The sequence below is a fragment of the Mustela erminea genome, chromosome 3 (genome assembly GCF_009829155.1).
Source record: "Mustela erminea isolate mMusErm1 chromosome 3, mMusErm1.Pri, whole genome shotgun sequence".
In the NCBI taxonomy this organism is placed as follows: Eukaryota; Metazoa; Chordata; class Mammalia; order Carnivora; family Mustelidae; genus Mustela; species Mustela erminea.
In genome coordinates, this window is record NC_045616.1 from 92,013,969 (window position 1) to 92,039,675 (window position 25,707).

Consider the following 25,707-nt stretch of genomic DNA (forward strand, 5'->3'; position numbering starts at 1 on the left):
GTCAAGATTCATTGGTGAATGAGTGATTGGTATTATCCCTTCTTCAGGGAAACCTGTCCTGAACTCCTCCCATCCCCCAATCGGCCCAGGCCTCTGTAACTCCCTGTCCACTCGTCATCTGTGTCCCTGCTGGACAGTGAGCTGCCCTGGAGCAGGGATTGTGGCTACGCTCCTAACACCTTCTAGAGCCCGGCACCGAGCAGGTGTTCAGGCAATCAGGAATGAGAAACAAAACTTCCCTGATGGAGGGACAGGTGCCCGAGGTGCTCTGCAAACCTTCTCAGTGTCCCTCGTAGGTGGCCCCCAGCAGGGTGGGACAAGTGCAGGCATCCTGCCAGTGATGTGGAATTTTGCCTCCCATCACAGCTGTGCCTCTGGGAACCTCCCTCACCCGAATCCCGGTGGATGCCAACAGTGAGGAGCAAACACTGCCCTTGAGCACAGCCCCAGATTCGGTCGGAGCATCACTACAGGACTCCTGAGCACTTGCTGGGTCACCAAGCCTCTGCTGGCTGTGGGGTATGCACCCCCCACCCCCTCGGTGCAACAAAGCCTCACACCAGCCGGCACAGAAAACATTGCTTTATTAACTGCGTTTGCCAACACACGAGGAGTGCAAAGGGCTCCTTGAGACACTGGCCCTGGTGGGAGCCCGGGTCCAGAAAGCCCTATGAGTGAGCAGGACAGGATGGGAGTGGGAGCTACGCAGCAGCGGCAACACGGAATCATGCAGGGCACGCGGGCACTGGCCGTGGCGAGGCGGCCATACATTCTATTGCTCGTTAAGGGGAGCGAACGTGGACAATGTACAAAAAGGAGAAATAGGTCTTTGCGTTAATGAAAAATACATTTTTTCTCTACAAAGGAATCTTTTCTAATACAAGAAAATAAATATTGCAACATAAGCCAAAAATAATTTAAAATTGCTCTTTTCAATATATTTTCAATATTTCTCTTGTATATTAACAAATGGCACATCACTTTCTTTGAAACAAGGACAGAAGGTGTCGCCTCCTGTGACATTCATATCATCCCCCCACCCCGAGTCGTTTGCGGAGCACAGAGTGTTTTGTGTGTCTGAGGGACAAGGTGGCAGGAAGTGCCTTAAAGAACAACCAAAAGTCCCAGACTCCAGCCCTGGCTCTTTGGCCAATGTGGCCAGCTGGGCCAGGGGTGTGGGAAGTGGCCTCCCCAAGGGCCTTGTGACAGGCATCTGGATCATTCTGCAGAGCTCCGGGCATGGGCAGAGGCTGGCCACATCTGGCCATGAGCAAGGAAATGCCAAGTCCAGCTGCTGCCAACGTCTGTTAGTAGCACACAGGTGATTCTCTAGAAATTGCCCCAGTCAGTCCCACAACGTGCCCATACATGACACACAAACACGCATGCACAAGGACACAGGAGATGTGCCCTGGTACAGACGCACACACCTATAGCCTGGCACCCACGTGTGGAAACCTCAGGGGCTTCTCGAAGGAAATCGAGACCTTCATATTACAAATGCCACACACTGTCACAAAGTCAGAGAGCTCATTTAATAAAATAAAGCCTTCTACCTTTCTTCTCCTTAGTCACTTTAAAATACATTTATGATCCATAAAAATACTTTCCTTGCAACTTATCCTTTTCTCACTGTGAAAAGGGGGAAGGTGGAGCTGTGCAGCCCGGACTGGGAAAATGGGGAATGACAGAATGAGTAACAGAGCAGCTTCTCCCTCCCAGAAGAGGGCCAGTGAGTGGGGACATATGTGGTCAAGCATGGGCTCTGTCTCGGCCTATGGCCTGCAAAAGGCCTCCTGCTTTCTTCCCTGTTTTCAAGCTCAACACCAGGGGTGGCAAAGCTGTCCACATGGTGAGCAGTAGACCAGAGAGTAAGTGAAGAGGCTATGGCTAATGGAGGAAATGACAGTGGTGGGGACCAGCATCCTTGACCTCTGTGTAGTCTTGCTGGGTGCCCTAAAGGTGGACAGCTGCCCGGCAAGAATAACTCTAGGGCCTGGCCTGGGAGTGAAGGCCCCCTACTTTCCTCACCAGCTGGCCGAACAGATCCCTGTGCAGGACATGGCCCCAGGGAGAGTCCAGTCCAAAGTCAAAAGCCGACACAGAAGAACATCAAGAGGCCTGGGCAGAGGCCCCCCAAAGAGAGCGGGCTGCCCCCTGCCTGGCCTACCCAGACCAGACCCTGGCCAGACATGCTGCATTCTCTGCCCAGTTCTCTCCTGCCCCCAGGGAGCCCAGACTCTGCCTCGGAACACATGAACGGGTGAGGGGGGAAGCTGAGTCTACTGGGCCTGAGCCATTCCTGACACCCCACCCCCACCCCTGGCAGCATTTGGTTGTTCTTTAAGCTCGTCCCCTGGCTTCCTGCGAGGTCAGACCGGGCAATCCAGTACAGACAAGATTGTGACCCAGAGCACGGGGAAGGAGGACTGTTCAAAGGCAGTAAACAGAGAACGGGGATTGGGGCGCCGGTGTGGACACTGCACTGGCCATGACTGCCAAGGAGGCAGGCCGACTCAACTCTACATGGTACCTTGTGCCACCCCAACGCCCAGAATCCTGGAAGCCCGTCCTGAGTCCATTCCACCTGGACCAATTTGCCTGATCTTCTGAACGGAGTCCTATCTTTGCTTCCTATTTTGTTAAAATTCCCATGAAACTGAGTGTCGATGACAATGCCACTGTCGTACCTTGAAAGTTCCGGAGTCAGGGGTGGGTGGCCAAGCTGCTCCCCATCCCACTGATTTGCAGGTTGTGTATCTGTGTCAGGGGAACCACATGGTAATTTTGCCATGCTGGTTTTGCGGTCAGGATTCTTCGCCCCCTCTGTGAGTCTGAGTTTGGGAAAGCTCACGGTGGACCCAGCCCGGGACCTGAAATCCTATGCTGAGTCCCGCTTCCCAATTTGAACAGTTGAGCAGCAGCAGAACAGCATCCTTTTCCAAGAGCTCGGGCTTGTCTCCTTGGGTGTGTGCAATGAACACATCTCTACGCTTTGTTGCTAAAGAACTCCATTAAAAGAAAAAAAAAAAGTCCAAGTGACAAGTTGTCAGGTCCAGGCTGTGCTGTATTATGGTCAAAATATTCTTTGGCATCCATAGAATGATTCGACTGATTCACTGGACTTTTGCAAGGTTCTTGTTGGAGAAGTTCTAGCTTCACCAGTGGTGGAAGTGACCCAGGAGTAATTCATGAAAGAAAAAAAAGCCATGTTTTCACTGAATTCCTTGTTTGTTTGTTCCCTGAGCTATCACCCTGGGGCCTCTCCACTGAAACTCTTCAGAGCAACTACCTGGGACCTAGAGGGTGAAACGGAAAAGGTGGCAGGCGGGTCGGTGGTGGGGAGGGAAGGCATAGCCAGGAGAGGGGGTCACGGCTCATAGGGATAGAGGAACCAGGAACATTCAGCAAGACTTGATCCCTATCCCAGGCCCCGGGATCCCACTGCTTGTTGGAAGGAGGAGTTTCCAAAAGGAAACTGAGGAAGAAGCTCGTCTCTTAGCAGGACTGGAAAATTTGAAAAGGCAAACGGTCTGGTCTGGTCAGGTCAGTCGTCTGGGAGTGACCAGACTTGGGCCGAGACTGGCCCCGAAGGAAGGAAGGAAGTTGGAGCCCCAGAGCAATTCTCTAAGTGGGGGAGTCTGAGCCCCACGCCCCTGTCTGGGCACTGGCCCTCCCTTGCAGCCCTCCACCGGCACTGGCGGCTGGCTGTTTGGGAGTCCCCTGAGTAAATGGCACAGCTCAGGAAGAGTTCCAGGAACCCTTTCTCCGAGCCGCCGGGCTGGGCACTGGCAGGGGTGGAGCAGCAAGGGAGTAGAGGGTCGCGGGGTGGGCAGGCAGGCCTCAGATGATGTGGGTTGATCAGGAACAGCTGCGGTTCCTCTGGAACCAGCGGGCCCTCTGCGCCCCCCTCAGTGCTTTCTTGTATAAGCTCGTTGTGCTTGTGACAGTGAGTAGACTCTGGCTGGGTATCACTTATTAGACTTCCTCGGGGATCAGTGGAGTGCAGCAGGACCCCCCAAATGGACCCCAGTAGGATTTGGGGACAAGGCGGGGCAGGCCCTGGGCTGGCCCATCTGCCATGAAATAATGCCCAAACGACGGTCTGTGTCACCCAGTGGCAGCGGGCTGTGAGTCCTGGGCTCTTCCTCACCTTGCCTACATCCAGCCAGGAGCCCGCCTAGGCCGTGCGGGCCGGGGCGGGGCGCTGCCAAGGCAAGGACAGTGCCCAGGACCTGCGATGGTCCTTGCGGCCAGAGCCGTGGAAGGAATCCTACTGTCCTAGGCCAGCACAGAGGAAAGACAACAGTGTGGAATTCAAAACTCTCTCTATATTAAAAATAAAACCACAACAGAGTGGCAGTCTCAAGGGTCTGAGACACTCAGCAGAGATAGGAAATGGCAGTTGTGACTGGGCTGAGGCCTCATGGGAGGACCAGGGCAGGGCCCGGGATGGGGTAGGGGTGACTTAGGAGGCCAGTACCCCCATGCGGACCACCTCCTCAGCCCCTGCTTCCCGGGGAGCCTGCTGCACCCCACTGTCCTCAGCTTCCACATCTGAGTCACTCATCTCCCCATCAGAGAAGTAGCCATCAGTCTCAGTGTCAAAGTGTAAGCTGACCTTGGGCCTCTCGGCCACAGCAGAGGGCGGTCCGGTCCCAGCATCAGGCCTGGCACCTGGCGATCTCCGGGTTCCCTTGTTTTCGCGGGGCAGCCGGAGCCGGCCCAAGGGCTTGGGGCTCACTGGAGGGCCAGGCACTTGGACATTCGAGTCGGCAGCCATTGGGACGGCCTCGTCCGGGGTCTCGGGGGCCAGAGGGGGGCTCTCGGGGGCTGCTGGGATGGGACAGTCCCCAGCTGCAGGGCTAGATGGCAGGTGGGAAGGCGTTCGCCGCGTTGCTTTCCGGGCCACTGGCCCTTGCCCCCCCTTGCCGGAGCCCGCATCCTGGCCCCAGGGCTTCTTGGGGGATTTGTCTGGAATCGTCCGTGAGCCAGGCCCATCCTGTGGTGGCTTCTTCTTGGCAGGCAGGCGGGTGCGGCCCCGGGCTTTCCTGGCAGGGTCCCCGGGGCGCAGTGATGGGTCCCGCATGAAGCTCAGCAGTGTCTCCTCGTCTTGCAGCAGCTCCTCTGACAGCAGCCCGGGAGCGGGGTCTTCACGGTGCCCATGGTTCAGTGACCACTCGCTCATGGCCATGTTTTCTGCCGTGATCTGTACTGACTGAGCCAGCCAGCTGTTGAAGAAGGTGCCATCGATGGGGAAAGAGGTGGACAGGCCTGGCCGAGGGGAGAGAGGAGGCAAGTGAGATGCTCGTAGGTGTGGGTCATACCCTCTCTCAGGAAGCCCTCTCAGACCCTCCCCAGCAGGCCACCTGTCTCCCTCCCTCACTCTGTGCCAGACCACACTGAGCTGTCTGGATTTGCTGATCCCTCCCACCAACACCACGTAAGAGGAGAGGCCACAACATATACCCCTCTCCCTCAGATCAACCTACTCCCAGAAATGGTTTCATGATTTGTGGTGCAGAATGCAAAGGGAAAATGCGGGTTCCCTGTTCAAAAATTATTAAGATATTTCAAGGCAACAAGAGCAGAACATTAAACCAAGCAAGAGCCCTTTGAGAACGTACAAATACACACCGGTGAAGCCAGCTCTGCCCACCACCCCCAACCCCAGGGAAGCAGGAGATGGAGGAATGAAGGGAAACGCCCTCATGCCACCAGGGGGCGCTGGGTTTTCATAAGAGCTCCTTCCAAAGCAGAGAAGCTGGATCAGTGTGTCAGGCATGAATAGGGTAGTCAAGGGCTTCTGGGTAGAAATTCCCTCTTGGGGGTCTGGGGCGGCAGGTGATCCTGGGTCTTCCTTTTGATACCCAAGTGGTCCCCTTCTTGAGACTGATGGAAAGACAAGATGACCTGAGGCCTCCCTGCTGGAGGTGAGGTCTGGAAGATGCCACAGCCATCCCTAAAAAGTGTTCCGGGGAAGCATATGACACCCCGGGAGACAGAGCCCAGAGCCGGGGGACATTTAAGAGCTGTTCTGCTTAATGCGGCTGCAGTAAGGACTCTGTGAATGACGATGGGCTGGGCCAGTACCTGTGGCATCTCCTTCGGGTCTCTCTGGGTGGCTCCAGGAAGGCTCCCTGGTGCTGGAGGGAGGGCTCATTGGAGAAATTCCAGCAGAGTGGGACCAGGATGGAGAATTCCGGCAGACCCTCATCTCCCAGCATAGGGCTGCATTCTGGAAGGGCCTACATGGCCTACCGGATCCCTTGAGGGCCTCCAGAAAAATCTGGCTTCCAAGACTGGCTAGGGGAATGTGCGTGCGAGCTCCTGAGTCCCCGGCCTAGTCTCCAGGTCTACAAAAGGGGAATTTCTTGGGATGCCAGGCAGGACTCTGAGACCCTACCTGGTTTCCCTTAGGCTAAAAGGTGTGAGCCCCTGAGTATGGAAGGGCCTGGTTAGCCCTTTGGCCTTCCTACTAGGTGCAATAGAGGTGCTGGGAGATCCTGCTGACCTTAGGTTGGGGGCTACAAATGGAGTGATGGTGTGAGCCTGGCCATGTCTGCCAGGCCAGTGTGGCCACTCACTCACCCAGCTGCCCCAGGACTGAGTCAGGCCCCGCTTTCACTTTCTCTTTCTTCTCGGGGCTGCCCTTTGGGCCCTCGCGGCCTTTCCTTTTCGAGTCGCTCTTCTTGCCCTTTGCTCTCCTCCCAGACCCCTCTGTGCCAGGGAAAGAAAGAGCAGGAGGCAAGTGGTTACCCGGAGCAGCTCAGTCAAAACCGTCCTAGGAGTCCTCGCTCACCTGAGCCTCACCTTCCAGGTCACCTTGCCCTGCTAATGGGCCCCGGGATCAGAGTCATGGGCGCCTGGGTTAAGTGGGGCTCCAGTGAGTCAGGGACAGCTAGTGGGAAAGGGAGGGGTCACTGCCTACTGCTGCCCTTGAGCAGCTTGGGGAGGGCACAGGACCACGAAGAGGGTGGAGGACACCCTGGAGGACCTGGAAAGCAAGCTGATCTACAGGCCTGTAGATGTGGAGGGAGTCCTGGTCGGTGGGGGAAGAAGTTGAGCAGTCAGGACAGGCAGGAGGGCCAAGCTGAGTGGCCAGGACAGGGCCTTCAAGACCAGGCCGAGGAGCCAGGCAGGATGGGGTGGAGGAACACTGAAGTGTTGAGACATGGGTTCTAGTCAGGCCCTTGAGCAAGTCTCCTCCCTGGTCTCCTGATCTACTCTTGAGGTCACTCAATAGATGGCAGACTAGGGGTGCACACCTGGCCCTCATATCCTTTTGATACCTGACCACACAGGTCTAGGGAGCCCCTGAGAATACTGGAACAGGGGAGGACATCTGTAGGGAGAGGCCCAGTTGCCAAAAATCTCCTAGATTTTTAGCTGAAGGCTGGCGCGGTTTCCAGATAAAGCGTCACAAGGAGGTTGAGGGATATGCAGTCTTCCCAGCTCTGTTGCTAACTGCCGGCGCAACCTCAAGCTGGGCCTCAAAAGTCTCATCTCTAAGGTGGGACCTGTGCCTACGTAATTTGGAGACTTCGAAGCTTCCCTTACTTCCCTCGGAAAGTCTGAGATCTTTGAGACCACAAGACTTTGCATTTCTGACCCCATCAACCCCCAAACCTCATTTGAGACATCATCCTTTTGTTGTCCCAGTGGCTGCTAGGCCAGCCTCCTTCCAGTTTCTCTAAAAAGACAGGCTTTGGCTTCTCGGATTCCAAACCGTCCTGCCCTCCACCTGGTTTAGCTCGCGGCATAAACATCACTACTGTGGGAAGCCTTCTCCAGCTGTTTGGCCAGATAGGCCTCAACAATCTGCTGGTGGTAGCCATGTCCTGTCCCAGGGGCCGAATGTCAAAACCCCAAGGCCACCAGTCAGGTAGGGGCAAACCTGTCTCCCCTCCAAATGGCCTGCTCTGAACAAAGGGCTGCCTGCTGCTGCCACTCAGGTCTAGGAGCTGTAAAAGTGCCCAGACTCAACACGGGGACAGGACCCTGGCTCTTGACCAGGTTTCTGGAATTCTGGAATCCTGTACCTGAGGCTACTATATGCCCTGCCACTTTCTGTCGCCCTGATGGTGGGGCTCTCCATCTGCAGCCAAATGCTTCCCAGGAAGCCTGATGTGTTTCCAGAATAACCACTGCTGTGAAGCCATCCCTGATATTGTCTCTGCATTGGAGCCAGCTGCAGCCCCTCGGGCACCACTCTCCTTTACCTTTCCAGATGAGAGGCTCCACAAGGATAGGGACTCTATCCATTCAGTCCATGGCAGTGTGCCCCACGGTGCCCAGCACAGAGCCTGGCATACTGTCTACACTCAGTTCATGCTTGCTGCAAAAAATCAACAGATTAAGAGGGAGCCTGGAAAGCTCTGGCTGCCAGTCCTGGGGAAGCACAGTAAGGTCTGACCTCTGCATGCACTTGACTCAGCCTGAACCAGGACTTGTATCTGGCAGGGCTAAGGTTTCTTAGGCCAGAGTGGGTCATGATCCCAAAGGGCACAGCAGGCAGCTTGGCTGGGGCGAGGACGGGGTGGTACCAGGGGCTTGCTCTGAGGGTGGCCCAGCAGCGGCAGCTTCTGGCTCAAAATCTCTCTCCATCTGGCTAAATGTCTTCCAACATTAAAGAGCCCCTTTTTGAGTGAAGCACTGCCCTCCTTAAGATGCACACACTCTGGGAAGGGCCCTGTGTCTGGCAGTATCCACACAACTAACAGACAGCAGCAATGTTGAAGCTTCTTTGGCCTTGATTTCCAGATCTTTTGAGTGCATGTCACAGCAACAGTTGAAGAAAATAAAGAAAAAACCCTGCTGGTACAGTGTCTAAATTCTATCAGATGAGGTCAGAGGGTAAGAACACACAGGTTCTCTTCCATCTCTGGAGCAGCTGCCTGATTCAGGATCCACACGGAGGCACATGGGTTCAGAGAAGCTCACTAGCTTCCGCCCTTCCTGCCCCAACACCAGCCTAGAGCCACTGTTGACATGCCGTCCACTCCAGAACCATGATGGCCCTGGAAGTACTTAGGTGTTCCCAGTGGACCAGAAAGCTCCCTGGCCCAAAGCCTACATTCCCAGCTCTGGCTCCTTGTCAGTCAACACACAAGAGGGCCCTAGGCAGTCCCATCTCGGTCTACTAGTTGGTTATGAACAGTCCATGCATGGGCCAGCAGCCCCGGGCTCCTTGTACATGCCCCCTGTACATGTACAGGCCCTGAACACATACCCTCCCTGGGCCATGGCCCCCTGCTAGTGTGCACACTGAGCAGGGGCTGGCAGATGGCAGGGAAGGCACCCACCTCGACACAGGTCCTGTTCAATCAGTTTCATCTGCAGGTGGAATATCTGCTCCTGGAGTTTGCAGATGGCGTGCTTCGTCCTCTCGCGCCTCGTCACCATGTAGCACAGATTTCTAACCTGAGGAGGCAAGAGAGAGGTTTGCCACTTTACTCACGGGTGGTCACCCCTGACCTCCCCACTGTGGGGGGCCACCGCTGCCCACTCTGCCCAGGACATCTGGGAATCAGTTCCCAAGCCCCGAGTGTGTCCTCGGCCCCAAGCCACAGTTCTCTGGTCCAAAACACAGGTGGAGCAGCGCCTTGATCCTGCGGCCCCCACTGAGCCAGAGTCAGGAGGGACGCAGGGAGAGCATCTGGTGAGCTCAGGCTGGGGACTCCCCTCACCTCCTCCTGGCCACCATTTCCTGGCCCAGTCTGCCAAGCTGCCCCTCAAGGCCTTTCCAGTGTGGCTGGCCTCTCCTATTTACAGTGCCCCAAGGCTCACTGGGACCTGGCAAGGTCACCAGGTCCATCCCTCCGCCTCCTGTTCAAGGCCTCTTTTTCTAAGACATTCCTCAGCCATAAGCCCCGTGGCAAACCCAACTCCTGTCTTAGAACACAGAGCAGTGACACCTCCAGCACAACAGCTTCTGACCCAGCAGGGTTCTGCTGTGGCCAAGCCATGTCCACTTGCTGCACTAGGACCCAAGCCAAGCTCACGCCTGCTCTGGCCAAGGCCCCTAGTCCACATGGCTATGTCCTCAGGAGGGAGGGTAGGGGCCTCTCTGACTCCCTTCGGCCAGCTAGGAAGAGTGTTGAGTGCCTGGGAGACTAGTTTGCTTAGTTCATGGGACACAGACCCACTTCTGCAGCTGTTCTGAAAGCACCTGAAGCCTGGGCCATGTTGTTCCCTGTCCACCTGGCACCCTTCTCCAGCATGCCATCCCCTCATTGCTGCTCTCAGAATGGCACACTTCTGGGGCCAAAACCAGGCCCCCTCCATCAAGACATTTCCTTGTTCCAGCATCGTGTTCAGCTCAGGGTGGAGCCTCAAAGCAGGGACAGCTGGCCAGCAGCTATGAGCTGGAATTCTGGGTCCCACCAGGATGGTCTCTCTGTCTGTGGCTGGGTTCTGCCTTCAAAGCCAAGTTCAGGCTTCATGTCCTTAAGCTGCCTAGGGGTGACCTGTGGGTTTGAGAGTCCTTGCCTTTGTCATGACCTGCATTTCTCCTGGCCTGGGGGACAGCTGTGATCACATCCCTCTGTAGACATGGGCATCCTCCCCTTCCTTCCTGAACCTAGCAGTGGGAGAGATCCCAGAAATGCCAGGCTCTGCAGAAACTCCAAAGAGCACTCCACACTGCTAAGTGCACCCAGCCTAGACCCTGGACACAGGCCATCCATGGCCCATACCTCCCTAAGGGGCAGCCACCTGGCCCTGCCTAAGAGCCCTTGCTTCCTCTCAAATCCTGGACTTCCTCAGGACCTCCTCATAGCCACATATCCCTGAACACCAGCTGTGGCTCTGGGAACTCAGGTGGCGTTGGGCCCTGGGCTCAGCGGTGCACAGTGCCATTGGGGAGATCCCTTCCTTCTGAGGGCTTCCTGCCTAGCAGGGCAGAGAGATGTAAAGCAAGTATTGACAGGACAAGGCAACCCTGTCCAGAACCTGGGGTGGTGAGAAGGCTTCGTGCACATAGGGGAAGTCAGGCCAAGTAAGAGATGATCATGCACAAGGGCACACAAGGCCAGGCAGGGGAGAGGCAGGGCGAGACCTTGTGGCTAGCGTGCCAGACTTTACCTGACTGAGCCAGGTCGAGGGGATCTGAGGAGGGACTTTGCTGGGGATGGGGGGTGGGATGTAAGTGCTGAGACCCTGGAGTCACCCTTCAGGACCTAGCTCCTCCTCACGTGACCCCAGAGCCAGTCCATCAGCACGCCCCATTAGTCCCTAGAGAACCTCATTCCTATCAGCTCCCTCCACTTCTGGTCATCATATCAACTCCACTGGGACAGGCAGGCATCCTGACCCTTCAGCTACCTCAGACCGTCTTCTTGAAATGTAAAATCCCCCTCCCCATAATACCTCCACTGGTTTTCCTACCAGGATGAACAGTGCCCCTTGCCAAATTTTACGTCCACGTGGAATCTCAGATATGATCAGCAAAGATGAGGTCATACTAGATATGAATGAACCCTAAAATCTAGTGACTGGTATTCCTATAAGAGGCCACGTGAAGACCATGTGAAGAAGTATAGAAAGCATGCCATGTGACAACACAGGGAGAGATGGAATCAGGGGTCTACAAGTCAAGAAATGCTAAGCATTGCTGGGAATCAAAAGCCGGGAGAGAGAGGCCTGGAAGAGATCCTCCCTCAGAGCCTCTAGACAGAATCAACCTTGACAATGCCCTGATCCTGGACTTGGGAGTCTCTAGAACTGTTAAGAAAACACATTTCTGTAAAGGCTTCGAGTTTGTAATGCTCTGTTATAGAAGGCCTAGAAAATGAACACAGCTTCCTATGACACTTAAGAAAAAAAAAAAAAAAAAAAAATCAGAGCCAAGTCCAAAGCCTTGCCCAATCTGACCTCCCCTAGGCACCTCACAGCCCATGTCCCATAGACCTCCAGTCTTATCCTTTCTGTGTCCAACCCCTTTCTGCTTTGGGGCCTTTGTATATATTTGAGGCTCTTTCCAAGGCTGGACCTTGTCCTTCAGGTCCTGGCTCAAATGTCACCTCCGAAAGACCTTCCTTGTCCAATGCATCCAAGCAACCCAACATTTTTCTCCCTGTATCCTAGTCCGTTTCCCTCCCGGCAGTCGCATGGCCTAGTGTGCATGGGGACACTGGGGATGAAGAGAGGTGGACAAATTCATGGATACTTTGGAGGCCTGAAAACAACCAGTCCAACATGTTCAACCTAAAACACAGATCAGTTAAGGTATGGCTTTAAAGAAATTTACCAAATATGTCATTCTCAAACTTTAACACTAATTTCGAAAGATGACCTGAGACTCAGAACTGCAGATGTCCCTCTCAAAGAAACCAACACTTAAGAACTTCCTATTAAAACACAGACTTTGGGGTGTCTGGGTGGCTCAGTGGGTTAAGCCTCTGCCTTCAGCTCAGGTCATGATCTCAGGGTCTTGGGATCGAGCCTCTGCTTAGCAGGGAGCCTGCTACCCCACTCTCTCTCTGCCTGCCTCTCTGCTTACTTGTGATCTTTCTCTCTGTCAAATAAATAAATAAAATCTTAAAAAAAAAAAATACAGACTTTTTTTGGTCTTTTATCTTTTACAAAAGGGTTTAAGGCAAACCCAAATGAATTACCAGCATCAAGATCCCTTGGGTAGCTGGTCAAAAACACGGATTCCCAAGGCACCTGCGTGGCTCAGTTGGTTAAGTGTCTGCCTTCAGCTCAGGCTGTGATCCCAGGGTCCTGAGATTGAGTCCCACATCAGAATCCCAGCCTCGCCAGGAGGAGTCTGCTTCTCCCTCTGCCTCTGCCTGCAGCTTCCCCTGCTCGTGCTTTCTCTCTTTTTCTGTCAAGTGGATAAATAAAATATTAAAAGCAAAAACAAAAAATCCCCCACGGATTCCTAGTGGGGAGCCTGGATGGCCTCAGTCATTTAAGTATCCGACTTGATCTCAGCCCAGGTGTTGGTCTTGGGGTTGTAAGTTCAAGCCCTGTGTTGGGTTCCACACTGGGTGTGCAGCTTACTTATACAAACAAACAAACAAAAACCCACACAGATTCCCAGGCTTGGGAGAATAGCAAAGTCTCTGGGGGTTGAGTCCTCAAATACATATTTTATATAGCACTACCTAATCTGAAAATTACTACCCTCAGCCAAGCACCTCCAAAGTGAGCTGCACACGCTACTGAGTTAGTTCATCACAGTACAGGAAAAAGACATTAAAATACCTACTGGTGTGAGTGTGTGTGTGTGTTTTTAAGATTTTATTTTATTATTTATTTATTTATTTATTTATTTTTAAAGATTTTATTTATTTATTTGACAGAGAGAGATCACAAGTAGGCAGAGAGGCAGGCAGAGAGAGAGAGAGGAGGAAGCAGGCTCCCTGCTGAGCAGAGAGCCCGATGCGGGACTCGATCCCAGGACCCTGAGATCATGACCTGAGCCGAAGGCAGCGGCTTAACTCACTGAGCCACCCAGGCGCCCTAAGATTTTATTTTTAAGTGACCTCCATACCCAGCGTGGACTGGAACTCCCAACCCTGAGATCAAGAGTCACACACTCTATGGATGGAGCCAGCCAAGTGCCACTACCAGAGCCTTTTTGATCCTGTGAGAAATTCTGATTATGTCTGCTTCTTAATATACAGTGGTAGATATGAACGAGACATGAAAAAGTATAATATATTGTAGGTAAATGCTGAGTTTTTCTCCTGATAAGGTACATTACACAATCAGTGATACCTGGAGGCTCTCGCTGTAGAAGACAGGAATGCTTCTTCCTGTGAGAATCTCAACAATGCCTACACACTGGTGGGGATGGAACTCCCTGCTGCTCCCTCACCCTGGAATCATCAACTAATTCTCTAATTTCTCTCAAGACTGTTGGTTCAAAAAAAACAAAAAAAAAACAAAAAAAACACAACCGTTTGTTGGTTTCATACTTAATTTTTCCAAATGGAGCATTCCTCTTCTGTGACGGCTTTTGGGGACCAAATATTGATACCGTAGAAGATCATCCGACCTATCAAATTCCTTACACTGTCATTATTGTTTTATTTCTGATTATGAACATAGAAAGTTCTCTTAGAAGAAAATGGGAGTGAGGGGCATTTAGGTGGCTCAGTTGGGTTGTGTCTGACGTGAGATCAGTATCATCTCAGGGTCCTGGGATGGAGCCCCATATGGAGCTCCTTGATCAGCAGGGAGCCTGCTTCTCCCTTTCCCTCTCCTCATCCTCAGTTATTCTCCCTCCCCCGTAAATAAATAAATTCTTTAAAAGAAGTCAGAGGGGCGCCCAGTGGGGAGGGGGGCGGCGGCTCAGTGGGTTAAAGCCTCTGCCTTTGGCTCAGGTCATGATCTCAGGGTCCTGGGATCGAGTCCCGCATCGGGCTCTCTGCTCAGCTGGGAGCCTACTCCCCCGCCACCCCACCTGCCTCTCTGCCTACTTGTAGTCTCTGTCAAATAAATAAATAAAATCTTAAAAAAAAAATCAGAATGAAAAAAAAAAATCAACCAAGTAGCAAAGTCCCCCCAAACTAGGGATTGGTCATAAAAACAGCCTTTCTATTTTGATGAAATTGTTGCAGTATCAGCAAATTTTACAGAGTGAACCTGAATACGGGTGAGGAGAGGGGAGGGGCAGGGAAGGCTCCTGGCCAGTTATATTGAGCTAGACTAGACCAGTGCTGAGGCATCTGTGGAGACCAGGGAGGTTGTGGGGGGAGCAAGCTTGGACCTGGGTGTGCTGGGCATGAGATGCTGGAGCCCAGAAGGGAGGTGTGGGCTGGACCAGCCTCCTGAGGGGGAGCAGAGCCATGGAGCAGAGCACTGAGAAGTCCCCCTGGGTGTGGTGAACTGATGATCCCTGGGGCCAAAAGAAACATAATTTAAGACCAAAGGTATGTCTGACAGTGGCTACCATGGCTGAGAATGCTGGAAGATGAGGATGGTGTAGTGGCCACAAGAGGTAGGAAGATGGAAGCTACTGGTGGCCTTGGTGGATAGTTCTGGAATATGGTGGTGGCAGGAGCCTGGCCAGAGTGGGAAGCAAGGAATTAAGAACAGTGAGGGAGGACAGGAAAGGGAAGATAGGGATGGGGGTAGTAGCGGGTCCCAGGACTAGAGGGACAATGGGGAGGGAAGATGTGTTTTCAGAGATGCGAGAAGGTGAAATGGACTCAAATCCTGGAGATTGAGTGAGCCTAAAGAAAAGGACGACTCCTGTGCTACAGGGTGCGCACTGGGGGAAGGGGGGATAAAGAGAAAGGGGAGAGAACCGACAGAGGGCTCCACGGGCCAGACGTTGGAGGGCTGCCTCTTGTCTGAGGCACAAGAAGTAAGGTTGAGGGCTGAGAAGGGGGAGCCCAGAGTAAGATGAAATAGGGGTGCAGACGAGGAGTGTTTGGGCTGGGGAACCCAGAACATCACAGAACAAAGCTGGCTGACAGGAACCTCGGTGAGGCCTACTTGCTGCTCAGCACAATGGGATTGCTAACAGGTGGGCCTCTGCCAGGTATGTGGCCTTCACACAGTGGCAAGGGGCATGGGCAGCAAGCCAAATGGGCTGGGGCTAAAGAAAACGGGGGACAGCCAAGGGGGAGCTGCGGAATGGAGCAGGGAGACAGGAGGCTATGGGCAAATAGGGGGATTCGAGGTTGCAGTTATTGATGGGGCAGCAGGGTGAGGGGGTGACCAGGTTTCAGTGGAGTGAGGACATGAGTGGTAATGTGCTAGAGATGGGTGATAGAGGGGTTGAGGGGCTACAGTTCTGGGGCACAAGGCAGGCTTTGGTGGGAGGCCAATGAGAACAAGTCCGGGTACTGAGGACAGAGGAGATGGGGTATGACTGATCTGACAAGGAAGTGGGTGGGTGGCGAGTGTTGGAGAGTATCAGAAGTGTGGCCTTGGGGAGATCCCACAGGTCTTTCCTCAGGGAGGGGGGAGTGTGTCTGAGAACTCTCCCCTCTTTCTGAAGCCAGGTCAGGTTCTTAAGCAAACTCCTGGTAACCAGACCAGAGCCACAGGCATGGAGCTCCATGCAGCCCAAGCCGCTGGCACGGTTGCTAGGGGACACCAGGCGGCGTTGACAGGCTGCTCATCAGCGCTGCAATTTTTGTGTCAGCTGTGAATAACTCTGGGAGCCGGCAGCAGCCGTGCCTTCCTGAGCAGCCTGCTGGGGCCACGGCCTGCGGCTGAGATTTTAGGAACACACATTTTCCAAGCCGACCATAAAACGGGACTTCAGGCTAGTGGTGGAAGCATGGCCCTGGCTTCTGCTTCTCTCAGCAAAACCCCTGCCTGGCCTTGGGGGACACAGTGATCAGGAAGTATGCTCTGTGATTCCTCCCCAGGTCCTTGCACCAGGCCTGTGTGCTCAGTCCTCCACGGGGCTCCTCTCCAAGCAGCCCACTCTTCTAAGAGCCAGACAGCAACTATAACCATGGTGGACAGCAGAGGTCACTGTGCTCCCACCTTCGTTGTGACGCCAAGGTCAGTTGGCTCCTTATTCCCATTTTACAGAAAGGAAACTGAAACTCAGAAGACACACAGCTGGGAAATGCCGGAACTGGATGCAAACCCAGGCTGCCCAAGGCTTCCGTCTCAACCCCGACCCCGGTCCCTGATGCACCTGGCCCCCAAGCTGGCCTGGTGCCCAGTCAGAAGCTGGCTCCTTTCGGCCGTTGGCACTGGGCCATGGCCAGGCCACCAACAGTCATGGGTCTCCACAGAAAGCATCTCCCCGTGGCAGAGCTCTCAGCCCTGCTCACTCACACAAGCCACCAGTGCATGGCTGTGAAAGGCCCCAAGGCTAGACCCGGAGGGGTCAGTCTAGCAGTCTCTCCTTGGCCAGCCAAGGCTGTGCACTCCCTCACTTTGTTCTCAGCTGGTGCCCGCCAGTTCAGTTCGGGGGCTTCTGGACAAGCATTTTGATGGGGCCCTCCCAAGCCCTGAAAAGTCAGCCCTGCCCCCTCTTCCTGGAGGAAGAGTAGGCAGATTCACACCTGACTTTGGAGGGCTCTGTCCCTTTCTCAAAGGTGTCTGCATGGCAGCTCTGGTTGCCTGGGAACCTTCTGGCATCCTAGCTCTTGACCTTGGCTCCTGGGCACAGCTGCACCAGCTGACAGTGAGGACCAGAGGTTGGGAGGACTGATATAAGGATGCTTTTGCTCAGGAAGTGTAGAGAACAGGAGGTTAAGGCAACAACTCTCCTTAGAACAAACCTCCCACCCCCACCCCCATTCAGGTCCAAATTCAAGTCATATCCTAGAAAATACACTTTCCTCAAAGGCTCCCTGTCATTCATCTTCCAGATCCTTCCAGACCCCTAGCTTTCTCATCTGCTCATTAGGGCCAGCAGGAATAACTGTGTCTCTTTTTCCAGGTTGATGATTAAATAAGTCACCCGCCTCCTGGTTTCTCCTACACTGCCCAGCTGGAGCCAGACCGTGGGCTGACCAGCACAGACCCTAGGGAGGTCAGACCTGAGGGGTCATCTGGGAAATAGGGAGTAAAAGCAAGGTGTGAGCGCTGGAGCCCTGGAGGGTGCAGACTCAGGGGTGGCCCGAGGACAACTCTGGAGGCAGCTCTGGTCTCTGAAAGTACTCCATGTCCTCATATACTTGATGCCACTGCCACATGAGACAGGGCACTGGGCTGCCCAGGAAGTGGCGGCTACAACGTAGAAGGCCTTGCCCTCTGGCCTGGCTGGAGCCAGGGACATCTGCTGTCCCCACTCTCTACCTGCCTCTTCTGCCAGGCCAGGACCAGGCAGTAAGCCCCCTCCCAGGCCAGCAGGGTCGTTTCCCCTTGACTAGCGCTCTGGGGAGAGGATAAGGCTGATGGAGATTGGGCAAACCGGGCCCAGTTTCAGCATCTCCATCTCACGTTCTCCCCAATATAGCAGACCACCTGCCAAATTGTTCTACCCATCTTATAGACTTGCCAACAGAGATGGACCCAAGATAAGTGGCTGCCTCAGGTCACACAAAGCCGCCTGAACGTGTCCACACAGGTCTGTCTCCTAACAAGACCTGGGGCAAGGATAGGCATGTGTCTCTGTGCCACACACGGAAGACACTGTGACATGATCTCATGTGCTCTGGAACCCTCGAACTGAATGTCCCAAAGACGAGGGGCTGGAACAGCACCAGGATGGTTTAGAGACCATCCTGTTTCATCCTTGGGTTGCCTCCAACCTGGTTGTAGCACTGGAGGTAACACAGTGGGAAAGAAGAGTCGAGTTTGAGGGCTTCCCCAAAGAAGGTGGAAACTCCTCACCTCTTTTCTGGGGGAGTAGAAGGGAACTGAAGCTTTGGGGGCCTCCACTGCTCCAGGAAAGCAACTCTCACTACCCTTCAACCACCACAGCTCACCCGGAAGCCATGTGTCTCCTCGTGTGACTCAGCTCCCAGGACTACCACCTTCCACCATGCCCAGACCCCCTGTCTCCCGGCACACAGCTGGGGGGTTTGGGTCACCCATCTGCTACAGGCCCCACAATTCCTTCACCAGGGTGAGCGTTTGGAAGTTGCAGCCAGAGAGGGACAGTCCCTGCTTAAAATATTCCGCAGTTTCCACACACATCATGGCCCACCCACTGAGCTCCCTTCTTCTCTCCACACAGGCCACTATGTCTCGGCCCACCTGCATGCCCCCGCACCCCACATTAACACCTGTCTTCCCTGCCCTGGCCCAGCACGTGTTTGTCGGGTTGATCCAAACTGCTATGACTCCCAGTTCCTCCCTGGCCTCGGATTCCAAGCAGAAGCTCACGTGCTGGGAATAGGCATGGCTCACAGAGGCCACAAATGGGGAAAGAGGCCAGCAGAAGCTGGAAGCCTGGGCTGTGGCCCAGCTCTGATGCCCTCTAGCTGCAGGACCCTGGCAGGGCCCCCAACCCTTCAGGCCTATAAAAAGGTAGGGACAAGAGGGGCTCAGAGACCCAAGGGCCAGATGCTCCCCTCTTCTGCCCCGCAGCAGACAGCCCCACCCCGTTACAGAACCGGAGGTCCTCAGCCCCTCGGCCAGAGCGCACCGTCTGAGTCCTGGAGAGCCGTGGCTGCTGCAAGACAGAGTGCACGGGGCGGAAAGGTTCCCAGGACATCCATTGGGTAGGCAGGCTGGCCAGCGGGTCAGAGCCGGGACCACTCACCCTCTCCAAGTCCTGCCTCAGGTGTGTGAAGAGCTTGAGGCGGCGGTAGAGGACATCCTGCTCCTGCTGGGCCAGGTTGTCCACCTCGTCGGTCTTGGGGGTCAGTAGCGGCTGGTTGGCGTTGGCTTTCCTCTTCAGCTTCCAGTACTGGTAGATGAAGTCCACCAGCGCCTCAGCCAGCTCCAGCCGCTCAGCCACCTCGGCCGGCTCCACCAGCTCGTAGAAGTCTTCCTCCAGTTGCTGTAGCCGCTGTTTGCGCACGGTCACCTTCTCCAGGTCCTCGCCAGCCGGGCTGGGCTCTGCGGGGTCGGAAGTGGGCTCCCCCCTAGGGCCCCCATCACTGTGCTCCTGGCAGAACGACTTGAATTTGACCTCGTCGTTGTCTGCTAAGATAGTCCGCATTTCCAGGCCATGGTCAAAGGCGCATGTGACGTGGAACGCTGTGACGCAGGAAGGCATGGAACACTGGAGGGAGAGGAGGGCAAGTGTGAGGCACAAGGGGAGCCCTGAGAGGAGGGAAGAGGTTCCTGAGAATCCAGGCTCCTGGCGAGATCTGACCTAAAGTGGCACGGACACCCAACATCCTATGGATATGGAAGGAGCTCTGGTAAATGGGAAGGGGGAGTTCTAGGGGAGCCTGAAATGGGGTTCAGCACCATACATATTCCGGGGAAATGGACAGTCAGGTGATTAGACAATCCTTGAGGATAAGCTGCATGACTGTGTGGGTAAAACGACTTTTGGAACAAGAGGAATTAGGAGAAAGAGGCTGGGGATGGTCGGTCACTGCCTCCCTTCCACAGCATGAACTGAGATGGAGGGTTGTGCGTCTCCTTTGTCCTCTGGGAAGAGGGGCTGGAAGTGGACCCCTTCCTTCTCTTGCCCAGGCAGCTGGGGCCAACTCGGGGTCTGCTACTCTCCCCTAGCCTTGGAAGATGGCTGTGGGCCGCTCATAAATGTTTCAGCAATACCCCACCCCACTATTAATGAACCTTTATGTTGCAAGCACAAGTCATTTTGAAAGTCTTAAAAATGGGTGGAAGTACATCTAGTGTCTGCAATGACAACTGTTGCTAGGAAAATGAGGACAAAAAATGAACCCCCACTTTCCAACCCCAAAACCAGCAGCATCACATCATCTGGGAACTTGCTGGAAAAGCAAATTCTCAGCCCATTCCAGATCTACTGAATCAGGACCCCGGGGGACAGGCCCAGCAAGCCTGTCTTAACAAGCCCCCCAGATAATACTGATGCATGCCAGAATTTGGGACCCCCTGCTATGAACAGACTGCCATAGCCTGGCCCTGCGTGGGGAGAGCCTGTTAGCTCACCTGGAGGAGGAGTGTTTCCTGCCCCTCCCACGTGTTACGTTTGATGTCAGAAGTCCCTGGACAGCCACGGGGTGAAGGACCTCGTACCTGGATGCAGGTGCCCGTGCACTCCTTGCAAAGGTTGCAGGACAGAGCCCAGCGGCTGGCGGGGATATGTGAGATCTTGGTGATGGGCTCCATCTTCTCTGGGCACCCAATGCTGACCTGGGCAAGAGACAGGGAGCTGCATCAGGCCTCTCCTCCCCAGCTCGACTCTAGTGATCCCCCAGAAGGGAGTTATCTGCCAAAACCAGGCAGTGGACACACAGGGCAGTGCGAAAGCCCGAATCCCAAGCTGACCAGGAAGTAAGTAAACTAGTGTTTGCTCACCTGTGACTAGTCTTAAGTTGTTTGTGACCATGTTTGAGAGTACACATCAGTCCGTGTAGCTGAGTGTGTGTATGTGCCCGTGGCGGTGTGGGCCTTGAGGCAGGGAGGCTGCAGATGTGTGTGTGTGTGAGTGTGCGCACGCGCGTGTGTGTGCGCATGCAGATGCACACACAGGTGAGTATATGCAGCATGCCCGTGTCTTCTGTATGTCACCCCTTCCGTACTAGCACCTTTGGAGTTCTTATTAGAACATGTGTTTATTTAGTTTACATTTCTGGGCAGCAACTAAGGCCTCAAGGCAGCATCTCTTCTCCTCCAGGGCTTTCCTGGGCACTGGGGATATGCCTTTGTTTAGTCCTGCCTATCCCTCCTACGGGGACAAGCCAACAACCATTATCTAATTCTCCTGGGCACAGCCCACCCCTCAGCCCCAGTGAATCCATTTGCCTCCCCACTGTCCATGCCTAAGACGGCAGAAGGGCCCCTGTCCAGAGGTCCTGAACCACAGGGCCCCCGTGGTGAGGAAGAGCTCTTGCTAGTTCTGTCTCTGTAATGCCCAGCCCAGGGCACACTCAGAGGTAGTCCCAGCTTTGAAGAGCTGCTCTGGGAGCAAGATACCACTGTCAACACAACCACGATCACGACAGAAGCCTAGTGGGGGTCCCTGTAAGAGCCTTCAGACTGAAGCCCAAGAAGGGAAAGGGCCCCTGCTGAAAGGGCCACCTGGCTTGCTTGCAGGCACAAGCAGCAACAGAGGGGGGCCATATTCCGAGTTGGGGCACACAGCAGGGTTGGGGCAGAAACTCTGGTGAATTTCAGCATTTCCTATTTCAAATAAAACAGGATGGCCTTCCAGGGGCTCAGTGCTCTGGTGACTCACTAAATCACAGTGGGCCTGGCCTGTCACCCACGGTCCCCCACCACCTAGACTCAGACCCAGGCCAACTCCTCCATCTGAGCCACAGCCGTGGTAGCAGGACCACCATCCACTTCTAATTAGCTCTCTGCCTGACTACCTGATTTCCTTTTAGGTCAGCTGGCTTATTTTTGTTTTAAGCAAGGAGCCTGATGTTGCTTGGAACCACTGCCTGGATTTCGAGGGACCCACAACACACTTTCCCCTCGGCTCTGCTGCCTGACTTCTGCTCGGCTCTCAGACCTATCCCCTGGGTACCCCAGGCTCACAATCCCACCTACCCATGGAAACCACGACCTGATCTCTACCCAAGTCCACAGGCAAAGCTCTCTATGGGTTACTGCCCCAGTTCTTCTCAGGTGCCACATGAGACACCCCTTTTTACAGAAGCCTGCTTCTTTCTCAGTGCTCTGCTCCCGGAGTTCTATGCTCCACTTCCCCAGGGCCCCCCCCCGCCCCGATCTGCCCACCTCAGGAATCCACAGAGCGCAGCTGACGTGCACCCACTTGGTCCCGCTTCTGGTGGGCTTCAAGGCTCCTCCTCGCTTGGGGCAGAGCAGGCACTTTGGCTGGACACCCAGGGCACATGTCCGGCACAGCCAGCTGCCCGTGGGCACCTTGAGGATCCCATAGCATGCCTGGGGAGAGAGCAAGGTGGTCACCATCTACATCTGGTGGGGAGTCAGCTGCAAACAGCCCCTGGCCAGCCCATGTGAGGAGCTACAGAACCCCACTGCTAGCAGGCTCTGGCAAGGAGGCCTCTGGATGGATTCTAAGGCCAAGACTCCAGTCCTCCGCAGAAGGGCTCAGTTCTGCCCTCTGTTGGGAGGAAAGTCATCTTGGTCAGATGTTCCTAGTAAGTGTTGGACTTCAGAAGCGTCCATGAGTTCCTAGAAGTTGGACACAAATTTGGGTTTGTATGCTGCCTGAGGACAAGGCCCTGAGCATTCTTCTCTGTTCAGAGATTTGTAAAAGGGGCTCCTTCTAGTCATGCCTAGGGCTTATGAACCTATGAGCTACTACGTATAAGGGACATGAATGAATGAGGGGTCCACTGCCTCTGAGCTCCCCAGGAGCTCTTCCAGCAGCAATGGCTAAGGAGTAGTGTGTGTTCAAGTCAGAGCTAGAGTGGGTCCACTAGGTTCCAGTCAAGTCTTCTGCAAGTAAGGCCCAGAGATGCCTAAAACCTTCGAGGTTTGGGCTCAAGATGAAGAGGGAAAGCAGGTCTGGCAACACACCTGGTTTGTAAGATCAGCAGTGGTAAATACTTTTAGCCTGTACTATACTGTTTAAGCAAAGAACTCCTAGGAATAACTGAATCCTCCCAACGACGAATTTTTACTTAGAGTTGAGGAAGTAGAGGCCCAGAGAGATTAAGATATTACCCAAGGTCACAGAGATTATAAAGGGCAAGGCCACAATTTGCAATCAGGCAGCCTAGCTCCAGGCTTTGCTTTCCATCACCGCACTGTGCAGCCTCTTCCTCAGTTCAGGTCGGAGGGGAGGAGCAGGGGGTCAGGGAGTTCAGTGCAGATAGATGGAGTGAGGCCCCCAGGAAAAGGATGTAAAGACCACCCAGCGGGTATTTACTCAAGTCTGGGGACAGCGCTGAGCCCTGGGGCACTCACTCCATCCCCTTCCTCCTCCCTCGTCCTGCTTTCTGGGGGCCTGCAGCCGTGGGGCTATGGCATCCCTCTAGCAAGGCCCAGGATGACCAGCTGCCGGCAGCAGGTGAGGATGGGGGTGGGGCAGAGGGGCTGCCCACCTGGTGCACGCAGACGTTGCATTTGTCACAGAAGACCATCTCGTTGCCATCTTCGCCCTCCGGAGAACGGCACACGTCACAGACAACGTCTTCATCATACTCGATGCCCAGCCCCTCCTGAGTCTCGATGGCCCGTACCATATTCTGGTGGCACAGGGTCTCCAGCTCCTCTAGCACTCGCTCCAGTGTCAGCTCGTCCAGCTCTGGCCTCTCTGTGAGGACAGCAGGGGACGGTGTTAAGAGCCTGGGTTGTCAGGACAGGTGTATGGAGGGGGCTCCACTTGTCCGCTGTATGACCTGGGAAAATGCATCCACTGTCATGGGCCTCAGCGCCATCATCTGGAAACGGGATGGGCTGGACTGTTCAATATCACACACCCCTGGGGGCTGGTCCTGCTCTTCTGACTTTAGACAGCCCGCTTGTGACCACACATGTGTACATGTGGACAACATGGAAGGATCTCTGGGATGCAGCTGCATGCATGGGCAATCCACTGCCTGAGCTGCATATATGGGGCGGGAGGGGGACCATCCTAGGACATGTTGGTGGGCTCCAGCCAGGAGGCCCCTACTAACTGACCCCACACCCCATCTGTCATCCTAGCCTCACTTATGTGCTCACTTAATCTCTGCGTAACAGGCTTACCAATAATATCCTCAAGAACTCTGCAAATGACAGGTCATTATTGTTCCCACCTGACAGCTATAGCACATGAGGCACAGAGACCCCAAACAAGTTCTCTGATCAGTAATGTGGTAGTGACTTTCTTTCATATCCATGCAGCGCCAAAGCCTCGTAGTGGGCACTGCCCTTCTGAGGGTGAGAATGCTGCCATTTGAAGAAAACTCTGCCTGGCCTACCCCAATCCCGCTCTCAGCCTGGCAGGTCACCTACCCATCTCCTTGAGCTCCGAGTTGATGAGCTCCAGCCAGTAGGCATCAATCTCGTCCAGGTCATAGCGGCTACCCCCAGGCCAATCAGGCTGGGAGCCCTCGCCAAGTTCAGAGCAGCTAGGGGACACCTGGGTAGGGGGGCCTTCCAGCGGCGGGAGGATCCTAGGAAATCAAGAGAGGGTAACATGAGGGGAGGGACCCTCAGCCTGCCACCCACACTGGGTCTGGGGACCTCCAGTGAGTTGGCCAGCCCAGCTGAGGAGCTGGTGGGCAAGTGAAGTGTGAGACTTTGAGGTCACCTCCTAATACTACCTTGTCCTGCCTGCCCACCTGCAGAGACTCCAAGGACTATGGGTAAGCAGGAGAGGAGATCAAAGGACAGAATGTGGACTGGGAGTGGGTGCTGACCCACTGTCCTGCACATCCTGTAAACATCCATCCTGCCCATAGCACACCTCTCCTGGTCCTCTCATGAGGGCATCTGGGCTCAGCTAAAGCTCCATGACCTAGATCTGCCCTGCCTGGGGCTATCCAACAGGCAGTCCATGTGCTCTTCTGGGCAATGCTCTGTGCCAGGCACTTTGGGAGAAGTGGGGTTGAGTCAGTAAGGCTTCAGGTCCTTTAGCATATTCCCCTCAAGGCTAGGTGGGAGGCCAGGGATTGTCCCCACATCTCCACAAGGGGACGTGAGGCTAGGCCTCCTCTAGAGTGAGAAGGGGCCTTATCTGGGGTGTACAGTATTGCAGGGCAGGATGGCCCTCTCCACAGAAAAGGTCTCCCTCCCCAGATACAATGTAACCTGGGCCGTCAGTCTCTCACAGTGGTGCCCCCACCCTCAGTGCAAGATGGAGGCCTCCTCCCCTGGACAGAAAGATATGCCTACTACATTCCCAGGACCACACTCCAGCGCGGCCCTCCCTTGGGCCACGCCTCTCCCTGAGTCAGATGGCAAGGGTCCTAGCTGCAGAATGTGGACTCAAAGTCCTGATCCGCTATTTTCTTTTAAGTAAACCCTAGCCCCAATGTGGGACTCGACCTTGGACCCCAAGATAAGAGTCACATGCTCTACCAACTAAGCCTGCCAGGCACCCCTTGACCTACCACTCTGTGTGATCTGGGCAAGCTGCTTAACTTCTCTGGGCCCAGTGACCTCATCCAAAAAAATAACCTAGTAGTAACAGTACTTACCTTCTATGGCTGGCAGGGGTTAAATGGACGGATATGTGTAAAGCTCTGAGAACAGTGCCTGGCACACAGCAAGCCCTACAGGTGCTTGAGTGCGTATTTTAAGTCC

General features: G+C 54.5%; 1 protein-coding gene across 15 annotated transcripts in view; it reads right to left on the reverse strand.

The window, feature by feature from the left end:
* Positions 1-566: 566 nt before the first annotated feature.
* JADE2 (jade family PHD finger 2) overlaps positions 567-25,707 on the reverse strand; it is a 53,024-nt gene continuing 27,883 nt past the window's right edge. For 12 of the 15 annotated variants that reach the window (XM_032336700.1, XM_032336705.1, XM_032336697.1 and 9 more), the window contains 8 exons: positions 24,415-24,575; positions 23,520-23,731; positions 22,225-22,392; positions 20,557-20,673; positions 19,139-19,603; positions 9,306-9,423; positions 6,592-6,720; positions 567-5,274 (listed from right to left, as the gene is read on the reverse strand). In XM_032336700.1, the coding sequence (XP_032192591.1) occupies positions 4,469-5,274; positions 6,592-6,720; positions 9,306-9,423; positions 19,139-19,603; positions 20,557-20,673; positions 22,225-22,392; positions 23,520-23,731; positions 24,415-24,575 (2,176 nt within the window). In that variant the 3' untranslated portion in view covers positions 567-4,468. The remainder of the gene's footprint in view (positions 5,275-6,591; positions 6,721-9,305; positions 9,424-19,138; positions 19,604-20,556; positions 20,674-22,224; positions 22,393-23,519; positions 23,732-24,414; positions 24,576-25,707) is intronic. The other 3 variants (XM_032336708.1, XM_032336709.1, XM_032336707.1) reach the window with 2 other exon arrangements.